At 51.5% G+C, this 19464-nt stretch overlaps 2 protein-coding genes across 4 annotated transcripts in view; one reads left to right on the top strand and one right to left on the bottom strand.

The window, feature by feature from the left end:
* Positions 1-224: 224 nt before the first annotated feature.
* Positions 225-11926, top strand: SERPINF1 (serpin family F member 1). Of its 2 annotated transcripts, XM_044248167.1 has the most exons (8): positions 225-351; positions 4344-4434; positions 6634-6832; positions 7425-7580; positions 8203-8406; positions 9541-9683; positions 10869-11079; positions 11539-11926. In XM_044248167.1, the coding sequence occupies exons 2-8, from the start codon at positions 4351-4353 to the stop codon at positions 11796-11798; spliced, it is 1257 nt and encodes a 418-aa protein (XP_044104102.1). In that variant the 5' UTR covers positions 225-351; positions 4344-4350; the 3' UTR covers positions 11799-11926. The 2 variants fall into 2 exon arrangements, with proteins under 2 accessions (XP_044104102.1, XP_044104103.1); XM_044248168.1 differs by lacking the exons at positions 225-351; positions 4344-4434 and adding an exon at positions 5795-5909.
* Positions 11927-12564: 638 nt separating this feature from the next.
* Positions 12565-19464, bottom strand: part of SMYD4 (SET and MYND domain containing 4) — a 54866-nt gene continuing 47966 nt past the window's right edge. For both annotated transcript variants that reach the window (XM_044248165.1, XM_044248166.1), the window contains exons 7-11: positions 18903-19066; positions 16652-16784; positions 15704-15820; positions 15370-15493; positions 12565-14249 (exon numbers count right to left, since the gene is read on the bottom strand). In XM_044248165.1, the coding sequence (XP_044104100.1) occupies positions 14114-14249; positions 15370-15493; positions 15704-15820; positions 16652-16784; positions 18903-19066 (674 nt within the window). In that variant the 3' untranslated portion in view covers positions 12565-14113. The remainder of the gene's footprint in view (positions 14250-15369; positions 15494-15703; positions 15821-16651; positions 16785-18902; positions 19067-19464) is intronic.

Genomic DNA, 19464 nt, shown 5'->3' with positions numbered 1-19464 from the left:
TTCCTCAGCCCTGTCTCCCACCCAAGTGGGCCAGGGTGCCCTCTGGGGGTGGGACCTCAGGCAGGAGGCAGGCCAGGGCCCTGGAGGAAGGTCTGCCGTGTGTGTGTGTGTGTGTGTGTGTGTGTGTTGGGGATGTGGGGTGGAAGGGCAGCAGTGGGTAAAAGTTAACATCAGGCAATGATGCAATCACAGAATCTGAATTGAGTGCAGGTCGCTTTAAGAAAGGAGTAGCTGTAATCTGAAGCTTGCTGGGCTCTGGACTGGGAGGCGCTGCAAAAGCTCTGGGTGTTTGCTGGAGCCCCTCAGTGTGCAGACAGACCTAGGCCAGTGGCAACTGCGGCACACCCACAGGTAAAGCAGCTCCCCCTCCGGTGCGAGAGCATCTGGGCAAGACTGGAGAGGGTCCCCTGGGCTGGGGGAGGCAGGAGCACTCCAGGGATCAGCAAAGAGGGATGCAAGGGAGAGGAGGTCGGGGGACAGTGGCCCCTGCTGCTTGGACCCCGGGGTGAGAGGATGAGAGAGGGCAGAGGGAATTGGGGCTCAAAGGCCCAGGGCCCACTTTTCTCCAAGCCCCACTAGGAGGAGAGGCTGGGAAGACTTTTGAATGAAGTGGGTGGGTAGCCATGGGGAGGGCTGTGGTGGGAAGGGGCAGGGGACACAGCTGCAGGCTAGTTCTGAGCAGCACCTCAGAGGGGCTCTGTGGTCCCTGTGCCCCCTTCCGCAAGGAAGGAGGTTGCCCCTGAGCTGGGCTTCCCTGGGGCAGTCGGGAGGCAGCCTGCTCCCCCCGCCCAGTCCAGTCTTGGCTTAGGCTCAGCTCCCTGCTTCTTTTTCAAGTTCAGCTGGTGCTGATTTCCAAGCCAAGCCACTACTAGCCCGTTGAGCCCTGCAGAAGACTGGAAGGGAGGACACCTGGGCCCTTCGATCCAGCACCCACCTCTTCTCTTTGGCCAAATTAGTTGCCCGTGAACACTGGGAGATCTATGGGCTTTGGCCATTGGCAAACAATGACTATTATTTAGTGCAGCCTGTGTGGGGGGTTTGGGGGGCCTGTGGCCCATGCTGGAGAGGATGGCTGCCCGCACTCTTTCTGCTCCTGGGGGTAAGCCACAGCAAGAGGAGGGTCTGGGCCCCAGAAAAGCCACAGGCTTCGCAGAAACCCCATCATCGTCTGGCCCAGGCCCGTCCACCAGGAGTACAGCCCCTGGGCTGAGGGTGGGAGGCCAAGGGGGCCAGGGAGGTCTGCTTCTAGGGCCCAGTCCTCCTGGGGTGTGCGGAGCGAAACCCATGGGTTCCCCTGGCCTCACTCACTCAGGTTCCAAGACTCGAGAAGGAACGTTGCCTGGGGACTGGCAGGGTCGCCAAGGTAGTGGGCCTGGAGGGCACGCCCGGGTCCGCCCTTCCAAAGCCAGGAGGGAGGGCGGTGTCCTTCCCTGCACTGCCCAGGAGGTCCACTGCCATGTGGCTTTAGGCTGTGTGGTGCTGGAAGGAGGAGGAGGAGGGATGGTGTTTGTCTCACAACTGGGTTTAATCTGAAACACATGTATTGGCTCAAGTTTATCCTCCCAGCTGGAAGGCAAGATCACAAAATCCCAGTGTCTCCTGATTTTGGTAAATGCGGCAGAAAGGAAAGCCTGACCTTGGCCCAGCAGAGAGAATATCTACCTCCTCCCCATGCCCTCCCACTCCTAGTGGGACAGGAGTCTGGCTTAGATACTGCCCTTTGGACGGATGGCATGAGTGTCCCTGTGTCCCTGGCCAGGCGGCGGCTGCCTGCCCTCAGGCCACACAGAACAATCACCTTGGACAGGGCATCGAGTGGGCTCAGAGGGACCCCCAACCCCATGTAGATTCTGACTCTCTGCCCTCCCAGGGCCCTTTTGGGGGGCTCTCCATAATCTCTCCTCTTCCTCCATCCTTAGGGTGGGGAGGTGGAGGATTCAGAGGCCATGAAAATACTACCTGTCCCAGCGACTGGCTGTGGGCCAGCTGGGGACGCATGTGCTTTTCATGGCCAGGGTCCCTCACCTTATCTTTAGTCCTCAGTCCCCCAACATAGGGATCATGATCCCACAACCTGGGGCTTGCACTGACTCTGTGAGGACTCTTACAGAGAAGGTTTGACCTCCAAGCGCATTTGAACTGTGAACTTGGTTTTCATTCTTTTTTTTTTTTTTAAGATTTTATTTATTTATTTGACAGACAGAGATCTCAAGTAGGCAGAGAGGCAGGCAGAGAGAGAGAGGAAGGGAAGCAGGCTCCCTGCTGAGCAGAGAGCCCGATGCAGGGCTTGATCTCAGGACCCTGGGATCATGATCTGAGCTGAAGGCAAAGGCTTTAACCCACTGAGCCACCCAGGTGCCCCATGAACTTGGTTTTCTTAAACACTATGCCAGGCTGAGGCCCGTGTCCCTCCTGTCTTAGCTCCCTACCGGGGCCAGAGGTGCTAGCGGTAATAGCATTTCCTATACCCTTGCCGCCTAGAAATCTCAGGGAATTTTGTGGTCTCTGATACACCAGTCTGCTGGGGCTCAGGCAAGAAGACTCCTCCTAGCTCTGGGGTGCGGCTGGGAGGGCGGAGAGAGCAGTTGTGAGACTGTCTGGTGTTCTGGGTCTCTAGCTGGTATTAAAGAAATCTTGTCCTCGTGGCTCAAGGGGAGGTTCTCTCTGAGCGCCAGGGGCAGCTGGGCAGGAGAGCAGCTGGGTGAGGACTTGGGGTCTGTGGGACTCGCTCTGGGACACAAGCTCCAGATCAGGGTTTGGGAAGAAAGCTGGGCTACTTCCCACTTGCAGTCCAGCCACAGACTGAGCAAACTCTGGAAGGTGGTCCCTTCTTTCGTTGCCTTTCATCTCTCCAGTGTTGTCCAGTGGATTATCTGGCTTGATTCTAAGGACTTCCACCAAAAATCACACATCCCACTCCCAACTTTCCTATTTGCTCTGAGAAGTCAGAAAAGTATGCGTGCTGCGCGTGTGGGAGGGTATTGATGGGCATAGAAATGATGACCGTGAACGTGCCGGAGAGCCTTGGCCAGTGTGTCCATGTGTCTGCATAGGGCAGGTGAGGGTCAGGGAACACAGATGTTATAAATTGGTGACCTGGCAATATGGGTGGTGGTGGGGGCGAGACAGGGACCAACCGAAGGTCCTAGTTACTGAGATCTTGTCCCACTTTTTAAAGAGAAGGCCCCTTGGAAGATCCTATCTGCGGGACCTCCCAGCTGGGGACCTCCCAGCTCCCCTCCCACCCCACATCCTAACTCCAAGGGGTGAGTTCGTGGACATGGCAAGTGCAGGAGGCTGAGGGATGGTGGCAGACATGGAGCCCTCAACTCTGCCCCCAGATTTCCCTTTTCCCTTGTGGTTCAGGGGCTAGAGGGAACTGGTTGGAAGAGGCCGCTGCTGGGGATGTGAAGGGTCCTGGGGTTGTTTAACCTGAAGGAAAGAAAGCTCCGAGGGTTTAAGAGCTATTTTGGAGCTAGTAGGGGGCAGAGGATCTGGCTTCCTAGGAGAGAAGGGGGGTCCTGGGGTTCCAGGTGTAGGGAGATACATTTTTAGCTCTAGGATCACTGCAGAGCTCACCTGCCTTTGTGCTGTTCATTTCTTTGGAGACGTGACCTGATTTATTGCTCATATCAAGAACTATCTGCTTTCCATTTTGCAAGAGAAGATGCTGTGAGTTCTCAAGAGAGCTATTAAGACACAGAATCGAGATTTGAACCCAGGCTCTCGGCCCCTAGACCCAGTGCTCTTTAGCAGGAGAGTAAGAACTCTCCATAGAGAACTATCTCTGAAGGGAATGAGTCCCTTATGAGGCCACAGGTTCTAGACCAGAGTAATTCAAGGACAGGGTCTGAGAACTTCCTGGGGATGGCGAGGAGCTGGAACAGATGCCTCCCTTCTCTGTGTTCTGTAATTCTACCTATGGGAACTAGATTCTGTCCCATTCTGACATTACCCCAAATTCTGTATCATGAGCTGGTCCTGTGTCTCCAGAGAAGAGCTGTGCTGTGCATTTCTGCTAGGCCACAGCCACACAGAGGAGCCCACTGCTGGGTCTCCATGTCCCCAGAGTCCATGACCCTGGGGCTTGAGGCCCCCAGATCTCCTGACACACACAGGGGGACAAAAGCACAGACTCATCCTGGGGCTGTAGGCCATGAGGCAGGTGGAGGGGTGGCAAGGCACTCAGAGGGAGGGACCGTCAAGTTGAAGGTCCGCTTCCAGCCTGGGGAGGTCGGAGGTAAGGTGCCTCGTCCTGGCAAGCTCCTGCGCCCCACTCAGGGTGACTGGCGGAGCAGGCGGTGGGTGAGGGGGACAGCCCACTCCCTCTTGTTTTCTTGCAGGCTCAGGATGCAGGCCCTCGTGCTTCTCCTCTGGACTGGAGCCCTCCTCGCACACAGCAGCTGCCAGGACAGCGCGGGCAGCCCCCAGGAGGTCAGCGGGGTTGGTGCGAGGCGAGGTGTGGGCAATCCCCACCCCTCCTTAGCAGGCAGCAAGGGGGATGGGACAGACACCCCGGTTCCAGGCCAGACTCTGGCCTTCCTGTGTAGATAAGGCCTGGATTTCTCCTTCAGCAAAACAGACAGAAAACATCTCGCCTTGCCTTTCGGGTAACACAGCGGAGAAAGAAATAAGATCCCAGAAGGTGAAAAGTGAAGGCAGTCTAGCAAACCCCGGGGGTATCCCATTCAGTGAAGACCTTTTCTCACTACCTTGGGGCACTCGTGGGTCTCACTGACAGGATGGTGGTCCTGGATATTTGTTCCAATAGCAACCAGAGTGCAGTGAAGATGTAAGCGTGCAGAAAGGTCCCTTTTCTGTCCGGAGGAAGCACGGTCAGACTGTGGAGACAGATGCTAAGAATCTCAGGCTAAGGGGCAGCTCGGGCCCAGGGCAGCTCGGGCTACTGGCTGGAGTCCTGGACATGGTCGAGAGTTCTGGCTCTACCTCTCACTTCTTAGCTTTGTTACTGTAGACAAGTCACTTTGAACTGAGTCAGTTTCTTTCTTCCTTCTTCCCTCCCTCCCTCCCTCCCTTCCTTCTTTCCTTCCTTCCTTTTCTCCTTTCTTCTTTTTAAATTTATTTTTTAAAAGATTTTATTTGTTTATATTTCAGAAGAGAAACAGTAAAAGAGGGAACACAAGCAGGGGGAGTGGGAGAGGGAAAAGCAGTCTTCCTGCTGAGCAGGGAGCCCAATGTGGGGCTTGATGCCAGGACTCTTGAGACTATGACAAGAGCTGAGCGCAGATGCTCAACAACTGAGCCACCCAGGCGCCCCCCGAGTCTCTTTCTTATCTGTAAAATGGGATTAAAAATACCTATCCAGGGGGACTTGGGTGGCTCAGTAGGTTAAGTCTCTACCTTTGGCTTAGGTCTTGGGGTCCTGGGATCAAGTCCCCGCATTGAGCTCCCTGTTCTCCCTCTGGCTCTTCCCCTGTTTGAGTGCGCATGTGCGCTCACCTTCTCTCTCTCAAATAAATACTCTTAAAGAAAAAAAAAAGATTTTATTTATTTGACAGACAGAGATCCCAAGTAGGCAGAGAGGCAGGCAGAGAAAGAGGAGGAAGCAGGCTTCCTGCTGAGCACAGAGCCTGATGTGGGGCTTGATCCCAGGACCCTGGGATCATGTCCTGGGCCAAAAGCAGAGGATTTAACCTACTGAGCCACCCAGGCATCCCACAAATAAATAATCTTTAAAGAGAAACCAAAACTACCCTTGCAGGGCTCTCGTGGCCAGTCACTTACTTTTTACCTACTGAATACCTGCTCTGTAGGGGCTGGGGCGGGGCAGAAATATAAAGGACTCAGATCTTGCTTTCAAGGAACTCAGTCTTTTGAGGGATCAAATAGATCAACAAGCAGGAAATGAAGTGACTCCAGTGAAGAGAACCAGCACAGTCTGGCACATGGTAGGTGGTTAATATGTAAGTGGGAGCTGATCCCCTAAAAAGTTCAGGAAACCAAAACGGGCCTTCAGCTTGGGGTGATTAGGGAAAAGTTGTGGAGAATATGCTGTGCGATCAGGGGCCATGAAAGATGGGACTGGGGTTGGGGGAATCACAGGAGGGTCCGGGTAGAAAGTTGGAAGCAGTTAGCAAGGGGGAAGACAGAAAGCTTGCTCTGGCCTGAGAGCAAGGTTCCTTGGAAGGGAGGGCACTCTTCTCTTTCTCTCTCTCTTTTTAAAAGGATCTTATTTATTTGTCAGAGAGAGAGGGAGAGAGTGCACAAGCAGGGGGACCAGCAGGCAGAGGGAGAAGCAGGATCCCAGATGAGCAGAGAGCCTGCCTCAGGACTCGATCCCAGGACCCGAGATCATGACCTAAGCCGAAGACAGACAGTTAACCAACTGAGCCACCCAAGCATCCCTCCTCCCTCTTTTTAAGTATGTTACAGGCCTGAGGCTCACAGGTCACTAGTGTTTAAACCTGGTCAGCTAATTTCTATGTGGGACTGCCTGTCCCCAGCCAAGAACTCCGGCAGGATCCAGGATCATACTCTCCTTCTAACATTAGGCTACATGTAGGGTACTCAGCCAGGACGTCTCTAAGGGGCCAGAAGGACAATCCCACTCAAAGCAACAAGGGTTCCCATCACACACAGCTCATCTCTGATGGCCCTTGTACTCAAATCCAGGACGCCCCAGCTCCCGACACCACAGGGGTGCCCATGGAAGAGGAGGACCCCTTCTTCAAGGTCCCTGTGAATAAGCTAGCAGCGGCCATCTCCAACTTTGGGTATGACCTGTACCGCGTGAGGTCCGGCCTCAGCCCAGCTGCCAACGTGCTGCTATCCCCCCTCAGTGTGGCTACCGCTCTCTCCGCGCTCTCGCTGGGTGAGTTCTCAGATGGGTACAGCCTGGGGTGCCTGGAGCGGCCTGTGGCCCCTGCAGAGAGGTGGTGAGAGAGCAGCCCACTGGGGTCCCTTTGCGTGTACCTACAACCCCTGACCCCAGCTCTGCAGAGGGTGCAGAGCACTGCTGACTTGGGGACATGGCCTCACGACCACTTACTGATGATGGGATGATTTTGACACTCCGTTCTTAACACAAGCTTCTGCGTGCCACCCCCTACAAGCGGGGGTGGTCCTTGCCTTCACTTGGTCACAGCTGAGTTCCTGGCGGCGTGGGGGGGCGCGGGGAGAGTCATGAGCAGGTGATCACCAAACTTTCTGGTAAGGGCTGTGGCCAGAGAAGCACGGGGGCTTGAACCCTCCCTCTGGCCCTTGTCGTTCTCTCTAGGCCTGATGGCCTTCACCTGCTGGAGGAAAATCTTGTTTTTCTTCCACTGCCTTCGAATTTCTTGCCCAGCAAGAATGCCACCAGTATGAACAGTGGAAGACCAAGAGCGTGGTGTCCCACCCCGGGAGCTGGCCTGACCTGGGCCCTGGTGGCCAGGTATTAAGGCTCCCACCCCGGTCTCTGGCAGGAGCGGAACAGCGGACAGAATCCACCATCCACCGGGCCCTCTACTATGACCTGATCAGCAACCCGGACATCCATGGCACCTATAAGGAGCTCCTTGCCGCCGTCACTGCCCCTGAGAAGAACTTCAAGAGTGCTTCCCGGATCATCTTTGAAAGGAGTAGGTCACCTTGCTAGCCCGGGATGCTGGAGGAATTTGGGGCTCTATGCTCTATGGTGGTGGGCGGTTTCTTTTCTTTTCTTCTTTTTTTTTTTTTTAAAGATTTATTTATTTGAGAGAGAGAGTATGAGAGAGGGAAGGCTCAGAGGAAGAAGTAGACTTCCCGCTGAGCAGGGAGCCTGATGCAGGACCCGATCCCGGGACTCCAGGATCATGACCTGAGTTAAAGGCAGTTGCTTAACCAAATGAGCCACCCAGGCACCCGGGGTGTTTCTTTCTAAACACTAGATCACGTCTGCCCAGGCTGGGCCTGGTGCTGGTGGGCAGGAAGAGGCCCCATGAGATCAAAAGGGATCAGAAAGAGGAAGTAGACTGAGAGAGATGGTGGGAGGGCCCGGGGAGTGTGGTAACCTGAAGAGAAACAGCAATGAGTGAAATTTGTTGTTCCCTGCCCAGCGCCTGGGGAAGCTGGCTGGGAGTCTGGGCAAGTCACAGGAAGTCACTAGGCAGGAAGTCAGGGCCTGCTGAGTGGTAAACCAGAACCTCAGCCTGGTGCGCTCTCTCAGAGCAGATGCTGGTTGGGAGCTCAGAGCACACTTACCCCTACTCCATCTCTTCCCAGAGCTGCGGATAAAATCCAGCTTTGTCACACCACTGGAGAAGTCCTATGGCACCAGGCCCAGAATCCTGACCGGCAACCCTCGCTTGGACCTTCAGGAGGTTAACAACTGGGTGCAGGCCCAGATGAAAGGGAAAATCGCTAGGTCCACCCAGGAAATACCCAGTGGAGTCAGCATTCTCCTCCTTGGTGTGGCTCACTTCAAGGGTGAGGGCTCCACTTCTCTTTTGGCCAAGGGTGGAGGGTGGGTGTCAGAGGGGCTGGGGAAGGGGGGATGTCAGAGACAGAGCTCAGTAGGAACTGAGAGGTGAAGCCAGAGGATGACCTGGGGAAGGCACCTGCCTGAAGGCTCTGTGCTTATCTTCTGGGCCCAGGCAAACCTGCGGTGTGTGTCTACAAAGTGTTAAGAGACCGTGCACAAAGCCTAGCAGGGAGAAGAAAGTGCTAGCACTCGGGGGCCTGTTTGGGGGTGGGCACCGTGAGATTCGTGCTGGAGTCAGATGAGGGTCAAAGCCCAGCTGGGCCTTCCCTGGCATCGAGCCCTGCACAGGCCTCACCTCTGACATGGGATGACACACTTACTTCAGAGGCTGTCTACATTGCCTCGTGTCTTCACACCAGCCGAGCCCTGTGCCCAGGGCACAAGTATTCAGCATACCATTAGTTCTCTCATAGCATGCTGCCGTGGTGACGTGCCTGAGACTCCTCCACAGGCCGTGTGAAGCTGGCCCCATTCAGAGAAGACTTGGATGGGATTTGGGGCAACCTCTCCTTGAAATGCTTTTCTGTAACTTCTATCAGGCAGTAGCTAGTGGGACCCTGACCTCGAGAGAGGCCCTACTTGAAGCACTGATCTCCGGAAAGTGAGAGAAGCCATTACAGGCCAGCATATTAAAAGTTGACTTCAACGTAGGGAGCTTGGTTACCACCTCATTGTTTGAGCACCTGCTAGTGCCTCTGCCCCTCTGGGCTTTAGTGATTTTCCAGAGGGGTGATGTCGGGGTCCCTTGCAGCCCGATCTCCTCTGATCCTGTCCCCCAGACACCTCACTGCGAAAGGAGGTACCAGCTGACTTTTCTCCCAGGCCATCACAGAACTTGTATGATCCAGATGGTCAAATCAGTAATTCCTCCCGAGTCTCTATATGGAAGGTATTCAGATCCTTGACATGTCATAGTCCAGCCTGCACGTTCTCAGAGAGAGCTGTTCCCTGATGTGTCAGGGCCTCTAAGATTCCTTTAGGCAGGCGCCTTTCAACCATAGGCTTTGGTCTCCCAGCCCCAGTCCCAATGCCTGTCTGGTCTCCTGGGGCTCAGGGTACTCCCATTTGTTTCATTTCAGGGCAGTGGGTAACAAAGTTTGACTCCAGAAAGACTTCCCTTCAGGATTTCCACTTGGATGAGGAGAGGACCGTGAGAGTCCCCATGATGTCAGACCCTAAGGCCATCTTACGCTATGGCTTGGACTCTGATCTCAACTGCAAGGTGTGTAGGGGCTGGATGAGTGGTGGGCAGAGGGGAGGACAGAGACAGGCAGGATGGCATATAGTGAAATAGGCTGACCTTTGAGATGGGACAGCTGTCTAAATTCTGCCTGCTGTGTAGCTTTCAGCAAGTCAATAGCTTTTCTGAGCCTTTCTTCTTAAAATGAAGGATGGGTCTCAAAACTCATCCCCCTAGGGTTTGCTGTAAGGATTAACAGATAATGTGAAATGGGCCAAGACTGGGCAAATCACATGCTGGTGTTTTCTTGTCTTTTTCCCCTTCTTTCTCTGCCTCTCCTTTTTTTCTTTCTTTGGGGGGAACTTTTATTTCTAGAATTCAAAGCCAAATTAAAAAAAAAAATGGTCACACACCCTAAATGGCTGGCATTCTAAGTCTTTCACAAATCTGACATCCTTTAATTCTAAGTCGGTAGTTCTTAAACCTTTTTCTTTGGGAATCTGACAAAACGCCTAAAACAATTGAGAGAAATGCCGTGTGTGCACACACATACATTTCTGTATATGGGTTCAGGGGCTGTTAAGACTCCTGATGTTGTCTGTCCCACAGACCTAAGGTTAAGAACCTCTGCTCCAAAGACCCATTTTATTTTATTTTATTTTTTAAAAGATTTTATTTATTGTTGAGAAAGAGAGAGAGACCATGAGCAGGGGGAGTGGGAGAGGGAGAAGCAGGTGCTCCGCTGAGCAGGGAGCCCGACACGGGACTCAATCCCAGGACCTTGGGATTGTGACCTGAGCCAAAGGCAGACGTTTAAATGACTGAGCCACCCAGGTGCCCCCAAAGACCCATTTTATTACTGCTTCTGTGTTCCTATGCTCAACACCCCCCGGTTCTAGTCCAGGGCTCTGTAAATAACAGCTGATCAGTAACTACTGGCAGACAATCTTTGGGAGAAAATTCTTTCAGCTCATAACTTCAGTCGGTATTAGGCTAAGGTAAGAAAAGACAACAACCTACGTTTTTTTGAAGGAACTTCAGTAAACATCTTGTAGCCAGAAGGCAATGGCCAAGAGGGACAGTTGTTAAAGAGATTAGGGGCTGGGGAAATCACGGCCAGGGAACCCCACAGCAGGAGAGGAGAAGGCAGCTTGGAGTGTGTGTGTCTAGCCCTGGGCTCTCGGGGTCCAAGGAACTAACCCACGTGCTCCCTCCCTGCGGTTTCAGATTGCCCAGCTGCCCCTGACTGGCAGCATGAGTATCATCTTCTTTCTGCCTCTGAAAGTAACCCAGAACTTGACCATAATAGAAGAGAGCCTCACCTCTGAGTTCATTCATGACATAGACCGAGAACTGAAGACTATTCAGGCAGTCCTGACCATTCCCAAGCTGAAGCTGAGTTACGAAGGCGAAGTCACTAAGTCCCTGCAGGAGATGAGTATGTCTGCCAGACCACTCTGCTCTTGGGGTGGGTGGGGTTGAGCTTTTTGAGCTTTCTGCCTTGCTAAGCAGCACTCAAGAGCTCTGTGGCTTTGTGGGGAGGCCATGGACGATTCCTTAATTCTACTAACACTGGCGGGGAGGCATGAACTGCCCTTATCAGATGCATTCCTTAGTCCCTACATTTCTTAACAGAACACTGCCTCTCAAACGACAGGTCTGTTGAACTGGTTTCTGGTCTTAATCTCACTCGCTGGTTTTTGAGTGCTCTTGGGCAAGTCACTTGAACACTACCCAGCCCCGAAGTCTACAGACCTCACGGAAGGTCCAAAGTGGGGTTCTACTCCCAGCTTGCCTGCCTCCTTGAGAATCAGGATTTAAGAACCAGGACTCTACTCTTGCGCAGGGGGCTGGGTGAAGGCCGCGTTTTAATGGAAATCTCTCTCAATTTCTGCAGAACTGCAATCCTTGTTTGATTCGCCCGACTTTAGCAAGATCACAGGCAAACCTATTAAACTTACCCAAGTGGAACATCGATCTGGCTTCGAGTGGAACGAGGATGGGGCAGGCACCACACCCAGCCCAGGGCTCCAGCCTGCCCGCCTCACCTTTCCCCTGGACTATCACCTTAACCAACCTTTCATCTTTGTACTGAGAGACACAGACACAGGGGCTCTTCTCTTCATAGGCAAAATTCTGGACCCCAGGGGCATTTAACGGTGCAGTTTCACGTTTAAATACCCTGGAGGAACAAAACCCTCGAGGGATGGCAGATTACATATGACAGGAAGCCTGCCCCCATGTTGTTTCAGTGTATACTTTGCAATAAAGTGCTTTATCCTTAACCTTTGTTGCCCTGTTCCTCCTCCTGTTTTGAGCTCTGTTAAGTTTAATATGAAGATAAATAGCCCTTTTGAGATTTGCTGGTCCTATACTTATAGCCTGGGTCTCTCTCTAAACTCTGCAGAAAGTCACCACTTCAAAAAGCTTGTAGTTATCGTCACGGTATAATGCAGGGCCGGAGTCTCTGCTGTGGAAGTGTTTATGCACTAGGGCCACTAATCTCCAAGGGGGCATCTCCTGCCCCTACAATCAGTGGGGTATGCTCTTAAATAAATCAAACCTTAGGGTAATTTTTTTTTAAGATTTATTTATTTTATTTTAGAGAAAGAGAGACAGAGCACGAGCAGGAGGGGCAGAGGGAGAGACAGAATCTCAAGCAGACGTCAGGCTGAGCGTGAAGCCTGACTCGGGGCCTGATCTCACCACCCAGAGACCACGTCCTGAGCCGAAACCAAGAGTCGGCTGTTCAACCGACTGCACCACCCCAGATGCCCCCCAGAACTTTAGCTTTTATTTTTACTTATTTATTTTAAGCTTTCACTTATTCATTTGACAGAAAGAGCACAAGCAGAGGGAGCGGCAGGCAGAGGGAGAGGGTGAAGCAGGCTCCCTGGCAAGCAGAAAGCCAGATGCCGGGCTCGATCCTAACCCTGGGATCGCGATCTGAGCTGAAGGCAGACGCCCAACCGGCTAGTCACCCAGGCGCCCCAAAACTTTAGCTTTTCATGCAAGCACAGCTATCCCCCTAGTCAAGCTAATATCACCTGACAACACAAGCTAACACATGGGCAGATAGGAGAGGTAAGTCGTAACTTAAGGAAATGTTTCATAAAGCATTTAAGGAAAGCTCCCAAGTACACCTAAAATGGGAATGTGACATGTTAAAATTCTAAACACATTCATTTTAGGGGAGCATGCCTATTTTACAGACTATAACACGACCTTTTTTTAGGAACACGAAACACAACAAGTGTTTGGGACAGAATATAGAACTGTCCTCAGGACTAAATTTTCAACAAGAAAAATTTATCTCCACGAAAAAAAAACCTCACTGGCCACTGTACCCTGCCACAGGGAATGAGTAGAAAGAAGAATTAAATGAGCTTCTGCCTGACCTTCATTCACATGTTTGAATGTAAGCTGTGTTCTAAACACTCAAGTTTCCTGAAAAGCCCCTGCCAGACATCTTGAGGCTATTCATTTCCTGACTGTAAGGCTGAGGCTAGCAGTGGGGACTTCCTGGGCAGACTGGGGTGGGGAGGGTGTCAAGCTCTCAAAGCACCATGGACCTGATGTTCCTTTCCACTAACTCACTGGACCCACCTGGTCCCAGACCGTGACACGGCAACCTGGGTTCAAAACAGTGCGTCTCCCAGCCTCCTGGCCGGGATGGAAGTCTAGACTACTGCTCTACACATCCAGGCAGAAAAGAGCTATCACCTCTCCCTTCTGTTGCTCAAGTCTGAAACCATAAGCAGCAATGCCAGTGCTCTGGGGCACCTTCTAAAGACACCTCCAAGTGGCTCAGGACTCCTGCAGTTGGATTTCCTTTCCCAGTCTGGGGAGGTCCGGCAGAAGGGAGTCTCTTTTCAGGAGAAAGGAGGCCCCCATGTCATTATCATAAGCTTGATTGTATTAGTGTTTGGTCAGGAGGTCTGCCAAGGGTACAGAAGGAGAGGCAGACAATAAAAACTGGAAAACTGGTAGGAGATAAATTTAGAGTTGCCATCCCAGGAAGAGACTGCCTAACAATAAAGTGGCCCCATACTTCTTTCTCTACTCACAATTTCACCGTACTAGTTTTAACAAAGAATTCGAGAAAGCTAGCTACCACACATGAAATGGTGTCTCTGGAAGTAAGGAGCCTCAGTGATTTCTTGCTTAATAATTATTTTTCAATTACAACACAACTACTAAGAGCATAAGTGCCCACTGGAGTGGTACGTAACATTTCATTACTACTAGAAACCACAGGAATGTTCCAGGGAAACAGACGATCATCATTTAGTGAGGTGGAGTCTCGCCAAAAGCCCAGGCTAACATCCAGATGCCTGCAGATCAGCTAAAATCCCTTTAAAGGGCTTAGGCTCTCCAGACACTAGTTTTACATCTTTTCTGGAAACTGGGAGTTTTTACGGGAGGGTGGTTAACTATCTGAAAACCTTGGGATCCTACACTGAAGGCCCCAGTTAGATGGGTGGCGAGTCCAATAAGCAAGATTTCATCTTCTGTAGCTCCTGGATCTCGTCACTGCAAGGGCCATAGTGCACCAGCAGAACCTTTTCGGCCCTCTCAATTGTGTTCAGTGCTTCTGGGATCGCAAACCTGAACCGAAGGAGGTAAAAGGAGTGAATCCACTCATTCAGTCAAGCAAACGTTAATCAAGGGCCTACTCCCACCCTGTGAAGCATACAAAGTTGTCGAAGATCAGTTTGTCTTCAAGGATCTCACACTCTAGAAGGGTAGGGGAGAGACTTTCACAAGCACACTGCAAGGCAGAGTTTGAAAACAAAGTGATGAGAGAAAGCATGAAGATTCTAAGGTCCTGAGAAACAGGCAAATCTCAAAGGGTTCCATCGGGGATTTATCCCAGGGTTTACTCAGGAGTCTTCACCTTCAGGTAACCAAGCCCACCCCAGACCTGACTGCAGCCCTGTTCTCTTGACCCAGTGGGAGGCCTCTGTGTCTCAGGTGTCAGGCCCACAGATCATTCATAATCTTAGAATCGAGCTTCATACATTGCCTCGCCCTCAAGTGCACCGATGGCAGCTTTATCAAGGCTGGAAGGAAATGCTGCATATAGAAATAGGGCCTCCCCATGATCTCAGTGGCAAAAATGGATGACATCCGCATAGACTGTTCTTTCCTTTAAATCTTCAAAGCAGGGTTTCTCTGCCTTGACACTACTGATATTTTGGGCCGGATAACTGTTAGCTGTGGGGGGCTGTCCTGTGCATTGCAGGATGTTTAACAGCATCTCTGGCCTCCGCCCTTGATATGACAACCAAAAATGTCTCCAGACATTGCCAAATGTCCCCTGGGGGCAAAATTACTCCTGGTTGAAAACAACTGCTTTAAGAGGAACAGGATGGGGGAAGGAAGGTCCCCTGGAGTTGAAGGTGCTGAGAACGAGGGCGTGAGGGAGGCGTAGGGAGGCGTGAGGAAGCAGAAAGCTGAGGAGAGCCGCCGAGATGCGGGTGGTAGGGCCATATGGCAACTGCTCCCTAAGAATGTCCTTCAGTGCTAAGAGTTTTCCCTGTATCTCTCAGGAGGAAATTCTAGAGCTTCCAGTTTATCAGCAAAACAGAAGGAAAGGAGTTTTCCTAAAGGGGAGATAGAGAAGTTTCCATGTGCTTAAAAGCACCACAGGAGAAAAGGAACGCTGAAGAGCCTAATAAAAAAGTGTGTGGCCCAGAGGGCATTAGGAAACCAGAGAAAGACTTACCCATTGAAAAAGAGCTGGGCCAGTTTGAAGAGCTCGTGGCCCATTTCAACACTGGATGGCCCATGCTGAGCCTCAACCACTTGGAGACTCTTCTGCAGATGGGCAGCTGACTTCTGCCAGTCCCCTGCAGAGAAAAGAGAAATCTGGTTCCAGAAGAGAACCACAGTCAACTGTGGATGAACATTTTCAGGGTGAGGAAAGCTCAGTGGAAGGGGAAGACAGCTTCAGCTCAAAGACTGAGAGGTGACCAAGCAGATGAGGCTGGGCTCAGGACCAAACGCATGAGGCACACATGGTCTTTGCAGCAGAAAATGAAGACAGACACGTGCCATACCTAAGGCAGCGTACGCCTGGGCCAGGGCATCCTCCATTTCGCCTACCACGCTGTGTTCTGGTGACAGGAAGCTCTCGGCATCGTGTCGGCACCCCAACAACAGCTGAATGGCTTGCTCTATCAAAGCAAAGGAAGGTGGCCTCGTTACTACATAGACCCAGTCCTAGAAACGAGAACCCAGCTCTTAAGTTCCATACTGGCTGGGCCGAATGGGGAAATCCCACTTTGTCCCCTTGTTGTGACAGACCCACAGTGTTTGTTCCCATAAAGCTGTTGTTCTCTCACAGTTTCTCTTTCAGCAGAAGAGGTGTGAGGTGAGGCCTCCCCACGTGGACCCTGGGTTTCCAACTTCAAGTGGCAAGATTCCACTTATGATCATCATATCTCTTGACTTAGATATTTAAGTTTAAGGTCAACTTTCACAAAGTCGGGTAAATAAATTTCTATGACGTCAAGTTCTAAGACAGAGTTTGCAAGGATAATGTGGAGTTCCACAAGCCTCTCTGAAAACAGCAGGATGCTTCTGTCCTCTAGGCGCAGGCTCCACTGCTCCCTAGAAGAGAGGAGGCTCTGAGGAGAGCAGAGCAATCTCTCTAGGAAATTAGGCCATTAGGCCCTGGAATTAAAACAAATGACACCGAACTTCTGGAACAGCACAAAGATCACGGATGTCAGAGATAACCCTTTAGTCATCATGGGGTACTTGAACTTAAGGTCTCTGCTGCCCAAGAGAACAACAGCTTAAATCATCTGGCCCTTTTCAAGGACATAGCACAAACTCGGGCAGTTCGGGCTCTGTCTCACTGGCCTGCGCAGCCATCTTATGGCTGGCACGGGGATAATTACATGTAATTGTTCAGTCATCACTGCGGATCCTCAAGTCCAAGGTGATCCCAGAATAAATACAAAGGGAGGGGCTGAAGGACCAAAGCAGGAAGCAAGTCTCACCTAATTGACCGTTTCCGAGAAGCTTCTGGGCACCCCCAACCTGCCGCTGAAGGTCCTGTACCCGGGAGATGAGGTGATCCCTGCTGACCGATTCCATACAGGACGTGCTGCCACAGCTCAGAACGTCACCTCCCTGTGAAAGCCAGTTTTGTCTTTATTCCTGTACCCCCATCGGTTAGCAACACCGCATGTGTTTTACATTATAGGGTCACTCTGCAGCTTCCAACCCTATGGGGCAAAGAGATGCCCTAATAATACACCATGACCAAAGCCTGACTCAGTTGGGTTTGATGCAGCAACTCTAATGAAAGCCCTAGGCGATCCCTCCCTGAGATTTAATTTTTGACCAAAATTAAACTGGCACAGGTTAGAGTTTCCTTCTGTCTCTATACCCCTCTCATGGGTCTGTATGGGTCCAGAACTTTGGATGATGGACAGATTTCCAGTGATTATGAAGAAGCCATCAGAGTATAGAGTCGTTGAATTACTCTGTTATGCACCTGAAATTAATGCGACATTGTGTGCCAATGATACTTCCATTAAAAAAAAAAAAAAAAAAAGAAAAAGAAAAAGAAAAAGCCAGGGGTGCTCGGGTGGCTTATTCAGTTAAGCATCCAACTCTTTGGTGCCCTGCATTGGGTTCCATGCTCAGTGCAGAGTCTGCTGGGCATTCTCTCTCCCTTTCCCTCTGCCCCTCCCACTAGTGCTCTCTCTCTCTCTCTCTCAAATAAATAAATAGGGGCGCCTGGGTGGCTCAGTCGGTTAAGCGCCTGCTTTTGGATCAGGTCATGACCCCAGGGTCCTGGGATCAATTCCTGCATCAAGCTTCTTGCTCAGCAGGGTATCTGTTTCTCCCTCTGCCTGCCTCTCCTTCTGCCTGCCACTCACCCTGCTTGTGTGTGTGCACTTGCTCTCTGACAAATAAGTAAAATCTTAAAAAATATATATATTAGGGATGCCTGGGTGGCTCAGTTGGTTAAGCGGCTGCCTTCAGCTCAGGTCATGATCCCAGAGTCCTGGGATTGAGTCCCATATCAGGCTCCTTGCTCAGCGGGGAGCCTGCTTCTTCCTCTGCCTCTGCCTGTCTCTCTGCCTACTTGTGATCTCTCTCTCTGACAAATAAATAAATAAAATCAATCTTAAAAAAAAAAAAAAAAGAAAAGAAAACTAATAGGAAGAGATGCCAGGAGAGGCCTCCCCACATCTGACTTTAGGTTTGTAACTTCAGCTTTACAACACGACCAGCTCTACATTACACTTACAGCTCCCCAAAGAATACCATCTCCTTGACAGAGAAAATTTTTGAGGTGGACTTTGGCTATTTTTTATTTATTCATTTATTTTAGGGCAGAGGGGCAAAGAGAGAGGGAGAAAGAGAATCTGAAGCAGGTTCCATGCCCAGCATGGAGGCCCACATTGGGGATTGATCCCAGGACCCTGAGATCGCGACCTGGGCTGAAATAAAGAGTTGAACGCTCAACCAGCCACACCACCGAGGTGCCCCATTTGCTGTTTTTTAAATGCCAGTGTTTAGACCCTCATTTGGCAATGGCAACGTGATTTCTCCTGGGAATCCTCTCCCACCCGCCCACAGCCAGTGCCTGGTGGCCATGTGGCTTGCATCTGACCCATGACCCATTCCTTTGAGCCAAACGGCTGGAGGAAAATGATGGGAGTCTGATTTGCCACCAGCCATGGGTATCAGGTAAATGAAATGCCATAAAATTTTTGCCCAGCCTGCTGTTAGAGGAACACACATCTAGCCTCCCAAGCCAGAGGCTGTGAGGCTGTATATCTTGCCACCACCAGAGGAAGTCTGTTTGGCTAATCGAGAAAGCAGAGTTGAGGAAGGCAGAGAGAAACTGGGTCTTGGTGGCATTATCTGAGCCCCTGGATCTCTGATTATCCCGTGTGTGTGTTCCCTGATAAGAGAAGAAAGTGAAGAAAAAAAAAAAAAAAAGTCGTTAGCCGAAATATCCTCGTCCTGGGACCTTTCAGTGATTTACTTGGGCAAATAACTTCTCAGGTCTTCCCAACCCCAGACTGGTTCAGGGGGGATTTTCTGTTATCTGCAAGATACAGGGGGCCTACATCCAGCCTCTCATGTAGTTCCGGGGAAAGATGCGGGCAAGATGGGCTGAAGGGGAAGACACTGCGGCTCTCAGCCTCTCCTGAAGATGTACGGCCTCCGGGCTGGATGATGGATCAGCTCCAGCAAATGTGGAGAGAGGAAGGGAGGAGAGAGCTTTACCTGCAGGAGCGCTCCGCAGCGGCCACAACAGAATGCCTCCCACCGGGGCCCGACGGTGGCTCTGTGCTTCTCCTTCTGACACACCGGGCAGCTGCAGTCAAAGAAGTACTGAGCCCTCAGCTTCTGCTGCCTGTCGGCGACGGCCATCCTACTGTGGTGAGGCCCTGTGGAGAGACCACACTTGGCCGATGTTGAAGGCAAGGGAGAGTTGAGCGCTACTTACAAAAACTTCAGCTCAGCAGGGGCGATCCTCCATCATGCGATGAATACCCTTACTTAAACATTTGTGGCACTAGATAGAGAAATAAGCTTCCAAGTTGCAAGGGAAAAAAACCCCTAAAGCTAGTCTTTGCCCGTTTTTTGGAAGAGGAAGTTTATGGAATTAAGCAGGGAGATACATGATAGCTTAGACACAACAGGGCCAAGGAAGGAGGCCAGGAGCTGCCTCCCCCCCCCTTTTTTTGGCCTCAGTGTATACTGCCTTCACCTGTCTAGGGGTTTGCTCGTTCTCATTCGCACTGTCCTTTCCTGCCAGAGAAGGGTGGCCCGTGATGAGGAGGGA

This window comes from Neovison vison, chromosome 5 (assembly GCF_020171115.1).
Source record: "Neovison vison isolate M4711 chromosome 5, ASM_NN_V1, whole genome shotgun sequence".
NCBI classification, from domain to species: domain Eukaryota; kingdom Metazoa; phylum Chordata; class Mammalia; order Carnivora; family Mustelidae; genus Neogale; species Neogale vison.
This window is presented reverse-complemented; position numbering and strand designations above follow the sequence as displayed.